Below are 14689 nucleotides of genomic sequence, written 5' to 3'. Positions count from 1 at the left end.
GAGGAGAAGCAACTACTGAATAATCTGGTGAAGATGAAAAACCCAGCCCTGTGGGCAATGGCACTATTATTCTTGGAGTCGATTTTAAAAACAACATAATGCACAACCACATGATAAACAGTCCTGAGTTTCTTCAATACCTCTTAATCCCATGACATACAGCACTCCTCTTACTGTAACTGAAGTCACCTTGTTTTAGAGATACTATTAAAGAGTATTACGAGAAACAGTTTCATTCTGTTACATTACCACGTATCAAAACCCCATGGGTCTCAGCAAGTATATGAAACTCTCGAGTTTTTATTGTTAATGCATCCACGGGCTTTTAAGAATCTAAGGGTGAAGAGCTTTGGCATTTGTGTCTCCAGTCATTAACTCCTACTGTCTCAAAATACCTGGTCTCATTTCACGTAGGGGACAGAACATGTCCTGGGGTGGGGAGGCAGTGAAAAACAGAGGGGGTCTTATGATGGAGCTTTCAGTGAAAGGTAGCGATGGGATCGACTCCTCCTGCACCACCCTAGCATACAGTATTACCTGTTCTAACACATCCCTTCCTAAAATACATGGGCTTCCAATAACCACCATTTGTAGAGTATTTTCCTAGGGAAAGCAAAGAAAGTATTGGCCAAGAAGAGAGGAGAGGAGCGAAGAAAAGCATAGCTCATCTCTATTCCCTCCCCTTCCTTCTCTCCTCACCAATGAAGTGAGTAAGACAAGCACATACAGCCAGCCTCAGCTCTGGGAAGAGGATGACAAATGTTGAGGCAGAAGAAAGAAACCACACAGTATAAAGCCAGACATAGAGCACACGGAAAGAAAAAAAAAAAAACACCACAAAAAAAAACCAAAACAACACTAACACTGCAAACATTGTAGTACTATACGTAGCAATTTTAGTATGTTTTTTTTTAAATCACATGCATGTATAAACTTATAACTACATTGTTGACTATTAGTTCTTAAAAACCCTTAAGTCAGTCAACAGTCTCACATCAGAAATTCTGATTGACAGTGGAAATCTATTAAAACACATAGCTGTTTAGAAACATATAGGCATCTTTTTATCGCCATAAAAGCTCTTAAAGCATTACCAACAACAACATAAAACCCCTGGGTTTAGAGCTAAATCTAGTTTCATTATGGAGCATGCCCAACCCCAAACTTAAGACTTGTCACAAACTAATACAGTTTACAAGAACTTTCAAATTTGGTCCTACAATTAAAAACATATAAATATGCACCATTTAAATTTCCATCAGGAATTATTAAAATGTGATATAAAAAATATCATAGCAGAGTATCTCAGAAACAGGAATTTAATAACTTTTTAAAATCTAAAAAAGAGCTTAAGGCTTTGAGTGCATTTATCCTACTTTCCTACATTTTAATTGCCTTTAGCCTGAAAAAAAAGTTCAAAATTCCTGGTCCTAGTTAAATACTTACCATGATACCACCATTTTGTTTTCTTTGGATTCTTGTTACACGTTCTTACATAAAATGAGTTATCTGGAGGTCGCCTCTGCAACAGAAGAAAAGATCTACAAATAATCAAACAATCCTCATATTGTAATACATGAGCTATTTAATAAGCTTACGAAAGGCTACCACGTGAATGCAGTGCAAATGAGGTAAAAGGCGGGGCTAGACCTTTGTCAAGAAAAATCTCCTAAGGATCCAGGTAACAATTCTTACTGAAGATACGCCAAGCAAAAAATTCATGAAAAATAACTAACAGTTTTGAAATAGATACGGGGAGAAATAAATAACAACAAAAAAAAACCACCACCAAAGAAAACAACCTACAGGAAAGGAACAGCTGAAAAACAAATGAAATTCCTTTGCAGTTTGGAATCTAATTCTGATATATTAGATCCAATTCAAATCCGTAAGTCTCAGCTCGGAGTGGGGGAAAAAATGAACTTCAAACACTTGTATCTGATCAATACTTCATATTCTTCAGCTTTCTTCACAAGTGTCATCATTATGCAAAACCAAAGTCATGGGACACAATACGAAGCCAGTTTGGGGGTATTTTTCGCCCACACACACATGACTAGGACTGATGTGTTTGTGTTTGGATAGCACATGTGTACAAGCTCTGACCACATCTAACTGTCACGGATATTCCACTGCAAAAGCAATGGCCAAGAGTAAATGCACAGTCTCTTCACAAACAAGGTCTGAGCTATCAGTGCCACCCATCTATGACCAAAAAAGCAGCTTAGCACCGTTTACTTTCCTGAAATGACCAAGATGACTGAAATAGTACAGCTGCAAAGCCTTACAAGCATCTGCATCAAAGGCATTTCAATAGTCAATTTTCACCGCCTTTAGAGACAGAATCGTTTTACAAAGCATTGTCCTAAAACAACTGAACTTCATAATTAGTACAACTAGAAGGGTTCCATTCACTCTTCTTTTCCAATAACGAGCAGGTTACCATGAAAACAGTGACTCACTCCACTGTTTATTTTGCGGTTCTAGCCGAGTATTTTTTCAGTACTAGAAAAGTAGATATAGTAGTTTTGCCTATTTTAGATTTTGAGAAATGAAAATCTCACTTTGCAAAGTAGAAAACTATTAACTTTTACTTTATTCTACTCCAACAGTGCTAAAAAAGCCCATACCTTCTCTTTGCAGCTGGAAAGCATGCTAATAATGCTAAGACAAACAGATTGCACTGAGAGAGCTGGAGACCAGTCTTCTGTTAGAATGGATAAACAGATATGACCATTGCTATAAACATGAGGATGAACAGGAATATTGTCTCCAGTAAACATGACCTAAAACGAAAAAAAAAAAAAAAGAAAATTGTAATTTATTGTCCACACTCTAAATAAGGCATTATTGTTTTCCCAAAAGCAATACAATCTTATTTAAGAAGTGGATCTGCCATTTTCACTTGGCTAAATAATACATTTTACCATGTTAGGTTCATTCCTTTTTGGAAGCTATTAATTGAAATGTAAAATAAAACAATGGAAGCCTAAAAAGCTAGAGAAGATGAAGTTAAATAAATGGTTAAATGTAGGGTTTTTTTTCTATGAATATTTATACAGCACAGAAAAAATGCAAAAATAACAGCATAAAGACATGAAAATAAACTTTTTCTATCTTGCGGCCTCAGTCTTTCATGTGCTAATAAATACAGCTGACTAACCAAAACACTGGATTTTAATGATTTCATAAGCCACAACGTTATACACCAGGAAACGCAATGAGATTCACAAATGAGTATTTCTATAACCCTGAACATAACAGAAATTAAGTTCTGAACAACTCCTCCGGGTTACAGCATAAAAATAAAACGCATCAATTCCATCAACTATAAAATAAAGGACTTGTACTACAGACATATGTTACCATATAGGAAATATTTTTAGATAATTACTTCAAATGGAAAATGTTTTTATTTGACATGGACGAATATGGTAGAACAGCACTTAGAACCTCCATAACTCCTTTCTATTAAAAGATAATATCACAGTCAAAAACAGGTTAGAAAAGCAATTTTGACAACTATTGCTCTTACGGCAAGTTTTCATCAAACACATAGTTGGCTCAGGACCAAAGGAAATGGAGTAAAAGTGAAACCTGCACAGCAGCATTATGCTCCTGAGCTCCTTATCCAACATAAGCACTGTCATCTTTTATGCAAGGACATAATACATCTCTACCACTCATAACCATAATATCCAGAAGCCTCTTAAGTGTTTCCTAAGTTGACATATGTACGTGTACAATTCTGTATATATTTACACAACACACCCACCTCTTCGCTGACTACAAGAAAGAAGCAACACCATCATACAGGAAACTGAAATTAGAGAGCTTAATTTATTTGCCCAATGGCAGATAGGTTTTTAAGGCAGCAGAAAAAAAGAATGCAGAATGATCTTTCACAGGTCTTCAAACTGGTATTTCTTACGCAATGAAGAGCTTACTTTCATAATCCAGTAATGTATTTCACTTCTAACTAATGCCTTCCTTTTATAGGAAAACCAGAACTAGGCATACTAGGTAAGTAAAAGCATGCACACTTTGACAGACAATAAACATTTAAAGGTAGAAAACAACTAAGTGATTAAGGAGCAGAAATGTAAACTCTCCTGCAAATCTACTTACTGTGAATTGAGAGAGAATTATGATCCAAAGGGTTCTAACATAAAAATGTTGCTGTGCAGTAAGTTCCTTCTATAACTGAAATTCTAGCCATCAACAACAATCAAGTACCCAGTACTTAAATTCTTAATTGTTTTCTGTGCTAAAAGTCAGTGTACATGTACAGATCTAATTTGCTGTTTTACAACAAATTGCATAGAGCCACACACACAGATTGGGTAACGAGTACAAACAGTACCTACTTGGAACCAAATGAAAGTGGCTACTCTCTTGTGGATCACTTATGAGTAATTCATTGCAAACCTGATGAGGTGCAGAAGTACGGGTGGCCAGTTTGTTCCTTAAAACCTAAGACTGGAAAGTCAGCATTCTAGTTTTTATCACGGTACCTAAAAATACATAATGTTTATGGTTTAAGTGTCTCTCACAGCTCTGTGCTTCAGTTTCAACACCAAGGAGAAAAGTGTCAGAGATCACTCTTGGAACTTTGAGCTGAAACAGGAGAAGAACCAAGTCACTCTTGCTTTTCTTCTTTTTTTCAGAAAAGCAGAGGTGATAGCCAAATACGACTCTTCCCAGCTATGTTTTGTAATGTTTCCCTCAGGTAATGGAGGGATGGATGTATAGAGCTCATTCTGCAACCTAGTAGTATTGGTGCCCCTCCAGTTCCTTACATTGCCATGAAAGCAACACAGTATCTCACACCTCAATTGCAACCACCAGATTTACAGGTCTCTCAAAGATGTCTTGTATCTATGAAAATCCCTACCATAAGCACAATACTTCTCCAGCTGTACTAACAATGGCAGCAGAGAAAATACAAGAGGCTAAAACTAGGAGAAAAAAAAAAGTTGAAAGCAAAAAGAGAGGGGAGGAAGAAGCAGTTTGTTGTTTACTCTGCTCCTACACCACAGTAAAGGGGATCTTCCTACTTTATCCTGTGTTGCTCTTCCGTATCATACTCATATCAGCCTCAAAGAAGCCTCCAGTTTACACTGCTCTTTCATTTCCTATGGAACCAAGTAGACTGTTACAGCACTATGCCTCACTGCAGAGTCATTTTTAAAATAAAAGGCATCTGGACAATGTGTATAATACAAACTAAAGTCACTAAACCTCACGTTAGGATATGTGGATGATACTAATACTCAGCACGTGTCATAAAGCTATAACCTAAAGGTAGCATTAAGCAAGAAGGAAGAACGCAGTTACCTGAGGCGAATCAAAAGGATACCGACTGCTGAACTTAAATAGAAGCTGAAATTTCTCCCCTTCATATAGTGTTCCTGGAGCACCTTCCATGTCTACAATCCACCTAAGGAACAGGGAAAAAAAATTGTTAGTACTGTGGACTGACAAATTATAATTTTACTCCTGGAGCACAGGACTAACCAAATCAATTTCCAATCACAGCCAAATCCTCTAAACTCGCCATTAGTATCATAACAATCACAAAGGTGAATAACACATCAAGCCCACATTTGAAATAAACAAGCTTGGTATTTTATGTACAGGCATTGATATAGTGCTGCAAACAATACAAGTAATTATGACTTGAATTCAACACAAATCCATCAGCTCCCAATAAAATGACTGTGAACGTGAGACAACAAAGCTGAAACAGAAGACCTGTTCCAAAGTTTAATCCCACACAAAAAACAGCTTGGAAGGAAACAACCTAGTGCACATTCTCTTTCATGCTGCTTTACTTTTCTGTTAAGGAAATCATCAATACAGTTTATTAAAATAAAATCTGTATCCAAGGGGGAAGGGCAACGCTCCTCTTCCACTTAAGTCTGTGAAAAACCCAGAAATTAAATGGTATATAACCCGGCAGCTAATGGAACCAAAACTGGAAACATTAATATTATAAAAAGGAAAAGGTCCCAGAAAATTAAAAATAAAACAAAGGACGATTTGCAACTGTAATGAAGATAACACCTTAACATATTACAGTATTCTTTTTCCTCTGCTTCTGCCTCTTCCATCATAATAACATGGAAGTAACTGACAGGTGGAGTTGGCAGGGGGTTTGCTACCTGTGGGGTTTTTTTATTGTTGTTGGTTTTGGGTTGGGTTGTTGGAGTTTTGTTTAATCCAGTCAAAAAGAGACACTTTGCATATTGTTCAACAGTCTGCTATCTAACTTCTGTCATTTTGGAGTTCTACTGTTGATCACTGAATATCATCCTTTGCAGCATCACTTCCTCATTTTTGCCTTTCACCCTTGATTGAGTTTTACTCGTTTGGGCAACATGATAAGGTAAAGAGTCAGCAAGAGACTACAAAAATGCTCAGATGAGATTTATATTAGACTCAAGCAAGGCAGTTGAGATTTTTCAGAACAGCAATGTGTTCAGTCAACATCTCCTCCAGCTGGCAGCCCCGATGATCCCATTCCCAATCTCTCCATCCTCCTGTCATATACACTCTCTCCATGTATTTAGGTCGTGCACATTTTTTATCTTCCCCTCTATTACTCTTTTTTTTTTTTTTTTAAATTGCATCTCTACTGAACTGCTAGCTATCACTCTCTTCAGGAGGAATGCATCTTCAACAGTAGCATGGTGATGGCTGTACCAGTGTTTTGTATCTTAATTTTGTGAAGACTCCTTCGATTTCATCCATCTGCGCTCCAGATCACTTACCTCTTCTCGTGCCTTCTGCTTTTACATTTATATACATGGTACACCAATACTCTTCAGCTTTACCAGTCCTTGTGATCCAGAACCTCAACTTTCAGGTCTTTAAAACAGTTTCATTTACCAACTGGACGACAACTCTGCCTGGACATTGTTCCTCTGACAGTCAAGGAATCACTAGAACCCATCTTTCCTGTGTGCTTTACTTTTTAGCCATCTCAAATTTCTAATCCTTGTATATCTAAAATAGATGACTGCTTAACATTTCAAATGACCCAGTTACATCATGGGATCCAATTATTTTATTCAACATCTTTCAAATCCAAGTCAGTATTGCTACACAAATCTTTACTGCACCACTTCAAATTGCAACTCGATTAATGAACTCAGAACATGCTACTTGGCACCAAAAACTCTCAAAGAGAAAAATATACAATGTTACTTGTGACAGGAAGCTTCCTGACCAGTGACAATTCCAAAATCTAGCATGACAGTAAAGAGAAAGTTTTTATTTGCAAGGTATTGAAAGGTATGAAAACTGTACAGGGCAGAAAAAAAAAAAATAATGAGGGAGTACTCTGGGAACAGAGACATCCTAAGACAAATGGAAACCCACAAATAGAAAAAAACACACAATGGATTTTCCCTTTTCCATCTCTTCATCTGCTGTAAACTTTCATTTAATAGTTGTTTTTTGTTTAAATGAGTGAAAAACATTTGCAATATTAGATTGAGCCCTTTTTTCAGAAAAGTATTTTGCTTTCTGAAAAAAACTCAAAGTAAAGCAAAAAACACAAGCTGTAATTCAGCAATTGTACAGCAGTTTGTTATTATTAGTACCAAATTCTGGAAATTGCTATTTCAATTTGTTTTAGTCGTATTCATCTACATGGAAGTATCACAAAACGCAGCATAATTTAAAAAGCAAGAGCAGTGTTTAACTCAGTATACACAAGGCTCAGAAAAGCCTCACGTAACACGGTCTGAGTGCCACCACCAAAAATGCAGATAAGAAGCAACATCAGAGGTCAGCTCTATGTTATGTTTTTAAATTGATCCATCAATCAGTAACATAGTCCACAACATATAGCCCAAGATTCATACTCTCATAAATGTTTACATCTACTAAGAATTTTTTAATATTTTCCTAAAATTAGCCTAAGAAAATTATCTAAAACAAATGTCAACACAGTCTAAATCTTTTGAATTTCAGTCAATTAAAAAAATAGTTTAAATTAATACCAGGAACAACCCCTGTCCATTTCAATGGATAGAACCCAGCATATTTAACCATGTTTCTCTTTCTGTTTTGCTAATCACACAAAAAACTACAACAGGGAGGAAAGTCCAAACAAATGTACTTAGATAAATTTGCTCTTTAAGGAGTTTCCTCCACTTGCTTGAGAAAAAGGTGGTAATGGAAATTAACAGTTACAAAATATACTGAACACAAATCATGTAGGAACTCTAAATCAGCTACTCCATTATTTCAGTAAATCTAGAGGGGTTTCAGAGGTTAGTAGCTATGAAAGATTGTTAAACTATTTTATTCTAAAATACGCAGAAGCTTTTCCCAACTGACATTGTTAGACAGTAAAATGCCTAATAAAAATTTAATGAATTCACTATCCAGTTCCTGAGACTGTCCAGCACATTACTGCAATATGCTCATGAAGTAAAACAATGCTTCACTCCCTAGACTAAGAACAAAAATTCAGAACGTTACTTGGAATAAGTGGTGGAAGTGGCGCGCAGAGAACTTCTCATTACTTACGTGTTTCAGCTTGATAGCAAAAATAAAACAGTATATATACTTACTGTGTAATTGAATTTTGTACACTCTTTTCATTTAGAGTCATTCCTGGAGGTGGATCATTTTGCAATGCCAATAGTTCTTTTTGTAATCGTTTCTATAAAGAAATTGTATAGAATATTTGCAATATTAAATAAAGTTCAACAATACACATGCACACTAAAGTACATTTCGTCAATTACTGAAAGGTAAAACGCATTTTATTTGAAAATTTAAATACAAAGTGAAATTGAAAGGTGAGAGAGAGGGAAGACTTCTCTCCTAGAAATTAAAGTGAAAGTCACAGGCCTTAAACTTACCTTTTTGGTAAAATGCAAGAGTACTTACATTTGCAAGACTGCTAAGTGAAGAACTGTTGCGTTACAAAATACACAGAGGTATCCAGGATTTTGTCGTATTACAAAGATGTCAACCAGAGCTCTACGCTAGCATTGCACATTTCATATTGCCCTGGTAGCATCAGATTTACAATTAATTCTCCAAAATTTTAACAGCACAACTCTTCCTCCTCTAAGTAATTTATGACACTTCTATCTGGCACCTGTTCAAGCCTTTTCCTTCTTCTAAGTCATCTCAGAGGCCAGAACACAAAACTTGTGACTTGCAGAACACAAACTCTTTTATAACTTTACAGTAACTGCATCTTAGAACCCACAGAGTCATAGTATTTAGAGAAGTGTTACACCAGTAGCTCAGGTAATTCTTACCTATTTTGACAGGGATAAATCGGTAACTGCAACCACACGGTTTTTGTAACAACTACCAGAACTGTTTCTTACAATCTACAGAGCAAGGGAAGCACAACCTCTGTGAAGTGCTATCATTGGCACTGCTTTCAGAGTGCATTTTCTCCATATAAACAGTTACGCAATATGTTTTGTCATTTCCAAGCCATCTAGATAACGGAAAGTTCAAGGCTTTCTCATTTCTTACTCTCCTCTTTCCTGCCAATAATTTTAAGGTTTACCGCCTACCAGTCCACTTCCATCATCCTACTAGTCAAAATGACCTTACACTCAAGAGGAATAAAAACATATGGTTTGGAGGATTAGTATCTAATTTTGATCCAACATACCATTTTTTTAAAATGTAGGTTTACCACGCATTTGTAGCTGTTTCTTACGGATTTTCCAAACAACTTTTCTGGTGTTTAGTAGAACTTTAAAAAATCCACAGGGGGGAAAAAAAGAAAAAAGTGTTCATTTCAACATAGAAGTGATTCAGTATCTAATTAATACCTTTGAAATAGGCCTAGAATAAATTCAGACACACAACTCCTAAAGAAAAGGCCCTCATGCATTCACAATTTACATTCCAAAAGAACTTTCTGTCTCTATCAAGCAGCCCTGAAAACTTGCTTTGGGCTTCTATTTCGAAAGTTCCTACCTTGAACCCCAATATGCGCTTTAAAAGCCTTTTATTTGCAAGTAATTAAACAAATACATTTTGAAGTGAAATGTTATGTCATAAAAGAATTTTAAAGGCTGTTATAATTGGTGTACAGACACAAACAAGCTGAAAAAACAACGCTGGCATTTTCATAAGAAAGCTATATACATTGCTAACGCTGTGAAAACAGATTAGATTCCTAGTGTTCATCTTGCACTTTCTGTACAGTTTAGGAAAATTTCAGATTATAAACACCAACAGTGTTTAACACCACTATTATGAACTAAACTGCAAAAGAACAAATTCCAAAACCATTTTACAAATCCTTATTTGAGTGGCAAAGATGTTTTGAAGTCATTTCTCTTTTTGACACTTTCCAGGACCTCCATCAAATAAACTTCAATGGTAGCCAATCTTGTCATATAGGTCATCATATAGACAAACATTTTAAAAGTTGAGAGATGAGAACCTTATATGACAAGGGAAATTCAAACTCTCTCCCTTAAAGAAGAGATTTTGGAAACATTAGGTAAAAAGTAGTAAAGAACAAATATATATAAGAACAGCAAATAATTCAGTAGACTCATTTACTTATACATATAGACCAACTATACAACTCTGTCTTTATAAAAAGCAGCCTAAAATCCATTTTAAAATTAAATTAAAAACAGCCACATTAAGGTATCAGTACCTGACTAAACACAGTAATTTGAAAAAAAGACAATTTTGTTTGTTCTGTATCCTCGCAAAAATCCCAGATTATCAATACTTAAAGTATCGTCTCATTTGAAGGTTGGACCTTTGGTCCTTTTCTCCACTAACCATCTTTTCAGTCTAATACAGTCTCAGTCACTCTTTTACCCATCTCACCAGTGCAAAAATATTCTCTGCAACTGTTTCACAGCTTTTCAGTTCTCACATACAAAATTTATGGTTCCTTCTAAAAACTAGGAACCCAAGGGGCAAGGGGGGTTGAAATTTAAAATGTGTACTTGATCAGCAGAGCACCACTGAAATGCTCTGTTCCTCTGACCTCAAAACATTTGTTGACACTGTCATGGGGGTCTGTCCATTAAACACAAATAATACATACAGGCAACACATTGCTTCTCATCAGTTGCAATACAGAGTATATTAAGATCCAAAAATGCATTCCAGAGAAATGACAGGGGATATGATTTACACTTTGGGTCAAAAGTATTACAGTAAACAAAATCATATTGTTAATCACAAAAAAGAAATTATAATTTCAAAGTTAGCCAGTTCAAATAAGTATCAACATAAGTTCAGTCTGATCTGTATTTACAGCTCTCTAAGAATATCAATTAAAAAAAAAACCAAACAAGTCATTCCCCTATAAAGCTGAAAAGAAAACATACCCGTTTTCTACTGAATGTGATCTGACTATTAAGCCAAAGAAACTCAATCATGTAAGTCCCTCAGAAAAGTAAGCCTATAACATTGCTAGTGTTGTAATGAAATGAAAACAAGCTTTAGTAAATAAATCTACCACTTTGAAATAAGGGAATCCACAAAGAAAACCTATGATTACCTATTATGCCTAGAAAATTCCAGTGCAATTCTTATTGACAGTAAATTCCTCGGCACAGCTCCACAGTGGAAAAGTACGGAGGGGATGCGGAGGTCAAGAAACCCACAACCCTTCTGGACTTGTTCTTCATTCCCAGCAACGTCCCAAACAGAACCAAGTAGCAGCAAAAGGCGTTATTCCCTTCAGCCTGACTGCAACCTCTCTAATCCTATGCCTCTCTGAAGTATCAGCTGTGTTCTCCATCACACTATGCCCTGACAGATTTCATGTATCTCAACACTGTCCCCCTTAAGGGCAAGGCCAGGGCTGGGGAGGAAAAAACCAAACACAAACACACTCCTCCAAATGAAGAGGATCTCACTCCAGAATCGCAGGTGATCAGGATAGAAGACCAACAACTGCTATTAGAGATGGCAGAGAACCTTTTCATTTTTATTCTCTCCAGCTGTACTATCTTGGATAACCTCCCTTGAAATTAAAGGACAAAACCATCATTTTATAATAAATTCCTAGATTTCTCCAGTCCCCATAATGACAGGAACTCTGAAAGTGTTAGGCATCCCAAGGGGAAAAAAATGCTTTTAAAGATTTCCTAAGTATTACTCTAGCCACGACAGATAGAAGCAAGGTGAAGTCTTTACACAAAGAGAATTACTTCTGTTGACCAACTGATACACATTTAAGATGTGATCCTTTTGGAAACACAAGTCCTTATTGGTTTTTTTTCCAAGTGGACTAATAAAATATACTATCTATTTTACAACACTACTATTCCATTAACCATGCCATACAAGTTAATCATACTTTATCTGATGAACATAACTGGGTATCTTTAATAGGTTTTCACCAGACATTTCCAAAATTTGGTTTGTTCTATCAAGAATCAACTCGATTATTTCTCTACAGGCTAACAAATAGTTGCCTACAGACCTTTTCCAGAAGATGCTCCAGAGCACTCTATAGTAACTGGAACAAAATTGTAGAGGGCATCACAGCCTACTAAGCAGAATTCATTCAAATACTGAAAAATTGTTTTAAGAGAGGGGCTAAGTAATATCTAGAAAATTGTCTTTTAATCAACTTCTCAGGTCAATGCATTCCAGTGTTTGACAACCCTCATGGTATAAAATGTTTCTTTCACATCTTACTGGAATATCTCATGTTCCAATTTGTGTCTGTTGCCCCTTATCTTCCCACTGTGGCTCAGTTTTCCCCAACGTCCTCCCACTAGACTGTCGTAGGCAACAGCAAGGTCTTCCCTTTGCCTTCTCTTCTTAAGAAATCTGAAGAAATCCAGCCAGCCTCTCCTTGTACAACACGTAGTTCAGCCCCTAACCATCTTGGTGGCCAGCTGTTGGACTCGCTCCAGGGTATCAATGTCTTTCTTGTACCAGGGCTCCCTAAAGCCAGTACTCCAGATGTGCTCTCAAGTGCCAGAGAGAGGGGAAGAATCACTTTCCTTGAGCCGTTGGCTACACGCTTGAACACACAGCCCAATATGCAGCTAAGGATATTCAGAATATATGGAAGATATTGTGAAGGGTTATTTTCTTCTTCCTCTCTCCCTCACCACAACTTAAAATAATTTGTCTCATGTTATGCCTGATTAATACACAAAAGTGGATCATCAGGAGCCAGCCAGTTAAAAAAAAACCCACAACACTCTTAAATGAAGTCCTCAAAGGTCGGATTTATACAGTTTAATTAGGAAATTGAGCTCCTGGTTACCACAGTAATCCACAAAACATCTAAAGTTTAAATGCAACAACTTCAAATTTTTGTACTAGTTGACCAAAGAAGTTACAAAAAACATTTATTTTCTCAGAGTAACACTAAGTCTAAAGACTACTGTAATATCATGCACAAATCCAGAAACACACACTCTTAGCTTCAAGGTACCTCAGTTATGTACTTCTAAAAAACCACGACTGATATACCAAGCCCACACACATTACGTACAAAAGGCATGCTGCAACTCTAAGTTTCTGAAATTAAGCATTTGAAAAGGCACAGTTTCAGGGGTAGAAAAACCTTCCTTGTATTTGACAGTCATGAATACAGAAAACTTTTTCTGGCACAAAATTCTTGAGAATTAGCAGCAACATAGATAGCAGGCCAAAGTATAATGGATTATCACTTTTCAGACAGTTTTAACCATTTCATTTGTAGAACCTTATAAACTTAGGACTCGAAGATACCTCAGAGAAGTCACCTCTCCATCTTTCCGACATAAGGATGGATCAAAGATTCTTAAAAATATCCTCGTAGTTAAAAGCCTTTAACATTTTCCACATCATCCTATCTCTCGCTTTTATAATTGGAAGAATTTTTTTCACAGTAAGAGACCTAGGTGAGTTGAATAAATTATGTCAAATTACTTCTCTTACTCTTCATGGATACAGAAGAGAATTCTTTTATTTATTTAAACTTACTTCTCTCCTTCCCCGGTCTTTACTCAACTAAACACGTAATTCTTTCAAGCCAACGCAGACTGCCCTCAAAATACCCTTTGGTAGGTCCACTCAGCTTGACAGAACCAAACGCCCTCTCACAATCAGACACCTAGTCGAAACAAGAGTGATTTTACTACAACCAACCTACAATTGTGATACCTGGTGAAGTGGTCTTTGCAGTTAACAAGGAAAAAAAACAAGAATCCACTGATTTACACCACATTTTTCTTGTTTGCTTATTCAAATCTCAGAAATCCATTTTGGCTACTTTTTACCTAGGTATTCACAAGTTAATTGTCTATTATACCCCACAGGTATCAGAGACTATTTCGTCCAGTGATTTCCAGAAGCCACTCTTTCACACAACAGCAGAAGCATAAATATAGTATTTATCATCTGGAAACCCACTCAAAATAATTGTCAAAAAACTCAGATTCAGTTGCTTACACACTTAAAACAAAAAAAAAAAACACACCCACAAACCTAACCTAAGACACCCAGTTGAATCCTAGTGTCTGACACAATATCCAGTGCCTAAAAGGTATTGACTCTGTCCTTTTTGTTTGGCATGATTTGTTGTTAATTTAAGTATCTATGTCATCTACTCTTTGCTTTCCTTTCCTATTCACAGGCTTACCCCCTTCTTCACCTGTCTAGTGATTCATAAAAACCCTTCTTAATGCTTTTGAAATCTGCTAATTTAAAACAATGAACC

At 36.3% G+C, this 14689-nt stretch overlaps 1 protein-coding gene across 1 annotated transcript; it reads right to left on the bottom strand.

The window, feature by feature from the left end:
- Positions 1 to 1495: 1495 nt before the first annotated feature.
- Positions 1496 to 8673, bottom strand: UBE2W (ubiquitin-conjugating enzyme E2W (putative)). Its single transcript, XM_009705055.1, has 4 exons — positions 8586 to 8673; positions 5338 to 5440; positions 2631 to 2786; positions 1496 to 1541 (listed from the first exon to the last, which is right to left on the bottom strand). The coding sequence occupies exons 1-4, from the start codon at positions 8624 to 8626 to the stop codon at positions 1506 to 1508; spliced, it is 336 nt and encodes a 111-aa protein (XP_009703357.1). The 5' UTR covers positions 8627 to 8673; the 3' UTR covers positions 1496 to 1505.
- Between the last annotated feature and the right edge of the window lie 6016 nt (positions 8674 to 14689).

Source organism: Cariama cristata, unplaced genomic scaffold (genome assembly GCF_000690535.1).
Source record: "Cariama cristata isolate BGI_N322 unplaced genomic scaffold, ASM69053v1 scaffold43907, whole genome shotgun sequence".
NCBI classification, from domain to species: Eukaryota; Metazoa; Chordata; class Aves; order Cariamiformes; family Cariamidae; genus Cariama; species Cariama cristata.
This window is presented reverse-complemented; position numbering and strand designations above follow the sequence as displayed.

Coding starts and splice junctions, on each gene's coding strand:
- UBE2W (XM_009705055.1), bottom strand. CDS start 8,626: ATGACTCTAAATGAAAAGAGTGTACAAAATTCAATTACACA. Junction 5,441..8,585: donor GTACAAAATTCAATTACACA/GTAAGTATATAT, acceptor CCTGTTCCTTAG/GTGGATTGTAGACATGGAAG. Junction 1,542..2,630: donor TTTCCAGCTGCAAAGAGAAG/GTATGGGCTTTT, acceptor GATTATTTGTAG/ATCTTTTCTTCTGTTGCAGA.